Below are 2,518 nucleotides of genomic sequence, written 5' to 3'. Positions count from 1 at the left end.
GTTGTGTCTTGTCTACAACCTATAGCGCAGGTCCGGGCTCATAACTGTCACGTTATGAGACTCATTGTTAACTAAGCTCCTTTTTCAAAAATTGTTATTCTTGTTCTTCCTCCCTCTCCTAAACTCTAGAAACTCAAGATATTTAATACTTTCGGAATACTGCTGCCTCCAGGCAGCAGTATGACGACTACTGTTGCCACTTGCCACTCTGGTGGCAAAATGCTTGCGTGTTTCAATCAACAGAGGCAGTTTTATCCGACAAAAATATACAACGCTTCACGCGTCGTTTCCCGCGCTTTAGGAAATGGATCCATCTAAGTACCCTCTTATTTACGCCACATGGCGCTAGACAACTTCAGTGTCTGCCATCCGAGCTGCCGGAACGCAAGCCACCTATGTGGGGCCCAAGTTGCACTCATTGGGTCAACTGGTGTTTCAGCCACCCGCGGCACAAGATTAAGCGCTGAATGATGCGCCAGATGAGCTTCATGTTCAATGTTCAATGATATCTGGGGTCCTTTGCAGGCGTCGCTGGCGCGCAACACGACTGGAGAGAGGGCCCTGGTCAAGTCCCACTCGTTCCCTTGGAACAAGAGCGGGCCGAGAATAATGTAACCCGACCCCTTAATCAACTTGGCTTATTGACATTATTATGCGAACCATGTCGCATGTGCGGTGTGTAAGCCAACAAGGCTTGTTGCAAAGGCTGGCCCGTCCTTGGCAAATGTGAAAAAGGCATCAATTGATCTCATCGGCACCATTGCTATTGCCAATTACAGCTTAAAACATGTTTAAAGCGGTTGTTCAGTCTGGAAGGAAAGTCGAAGAAAGCTGACTCGCTATCTAGGTCTTAAAGTGGGGCTGTTCCCTTGTAATTTACTTGTAGCATGATGTTGACGTGTCAAGAAAAGTGGCGCATTACTTGCATAAAAGTTATATTCCCAGCACTTTACGCTGCTAGCATATTTACTTTTATGCTTTTAGTTTCACTTATATTACTCAACACCTGTTTAACGGAAACCGACCACTATGCCAATACAACCTGCATTGACTTTAATGCACGCACGTAATCAATGCTGATGCGCAGCGTTTTCTGTTGACAAGTCATGATGCTAGTTTATATTATAATTGAAGTCATGCCAGCTTTGCTACTTGTATTAGGATGCGCTTATGTACCATCTGCTTGTCTGCATAGCAGCTGTGCTGCAAGGGTTACCATGCGCTGATTTGGTACCACGAGACGGCTGAACGCTTATAAATTTATGCGTAAGTATATGCCTTAAAATATAAACTGCCTCATTTTACTTTTAGCTTTACGGAACTACTACTCGTGCCACGCTCCACCCACCTTTAGGTGGGGCATGGCACGAGTATTACATTATATCACGCTATTAATCTATTACTCGTAAAAATTTATTAAGAATAAAAAAATATATAAAAGATGCCCTTTACCTCGCAAAATAGCAACCAATATCTTGACCACTCGCAATTCATCTCTACAACATTAACAGCCCATCCATCACCATGAAGCACTTTGCTGCCCTGATTCTGGCGTCTGCCCTGGCTGTCCCGCTGGGTGCTTCTCCCGTCTCACGATTTACGCCAACATCACAAAATCTTCCCAGCGTCGTCTACCGTGGCGACCAGATTCCCCCAGAACAGTATAAAAAAGACGGCGGAATCCCGCCCGAGTTCACGGGAGACATGACAGAAAGGTCATACAGTTTGTGGTGGCACAATTTAGGTACCGATAATTACCCCGACAGGGATTTCCAATCGGCTTACGCGGCAACCTCGACGGAATTTGCAGTCGCTGTTTCTTTTGCTATCAAGGACAATCCAAACGAAGCAGGATGGATATATCGAATCCACGCCACGCCAAATATGATTGACTTGGCACACTCTGATTTCAGGCCCATATATCTCGAGCGCGAGTTTGCTGCCGTGGGGGGAATACGCTGGGACCAGGTTGAGGCCTGGCTCGAGGTTCCCAAGAATGTGTCGGCCGAGAAGGGCGCTGGCGGCATCCGGCAAGAAGAGAGAAAGAGGTGGCAGACGGCTGAGGATTTTGAGAAGGAGTTCCCCGACTTGAAATGGGTCAACAACCCCCCCTTCGCCCGGGTCATTAACGGAGACTACAACCCGGTATACGACCAATATCGCGTTAGTCAAGGACAGCCTCAACTTGCTGGCGTGCCGGAGGGGAGACGACAAGGGCCACTTGCGAGCGAATTCGCAAAGGAGAACAAGACATTGGAGCAGCATGCCATTGAGTTTATGGACAAGGTTGGCGCGCCTGTGGGCTGGAAGGGAGCCTTTCCACTTGACCTAAAGGCTCCTGTAAACTCTCAAGCGTAACTGCTACGGCTTCACGATGTGCCGGCAGAGTTCGTATCAAGGATATTATAAAGGGAATAGACGCCAAATTAAGGCAACGTGTTGAGATGACGTTGCTTGTTTAGGCAATAGCTATATTCCAATAAATATTTGAAACAAAAATACTACGCCACCCCTTGCA

The 2,518-nt window shown here is 47.1% G+C and overlaps 1 protein-coding gene across 1 annotated transcript; it reads left to right on the top strand.

The window, feature by feature from the left end:
- Positions 1-1,524: 1,524 nt before the first annotated feature.
- MAA_00912 (Heat-labile enterotoxin, A chain) lies at positions 1,525-2,358 on the top strand (the record flags this gene model as incomplete). The annotated part of the gene is made up of 1 exon (XM_007818910.2): positions 1,525-2,358. The coding sequence occupies one exon, from the start codon at positions 1,525-1,527 to the stop codon at positions 2,356-2,358; it is 834 nt and encodes a 277-aa protein (XP_007817101.2).
- Positions 2,359-2,518: the final 160 nt, after the last annotated feature.

This window comes from Metarhizium robertsii, assembly GCF_000187425.2.
Source record: "Metarhizium robertsii ARSEF 23 chromosome Unknown MAA_Scf_8, whole genome shotgun sequence".
Lineage (NCBI taxonomy): Eukaryota > Fungi > Ascomycota > Sordariomycetes > Hypocreales > Clavicipitaceae > Metarhizium > Metarhizium robertsii.
Note: the sequence above shows the minus strand (reverse complement) of the source record. Positions and strands in the feature narration are given on the sequence as shown.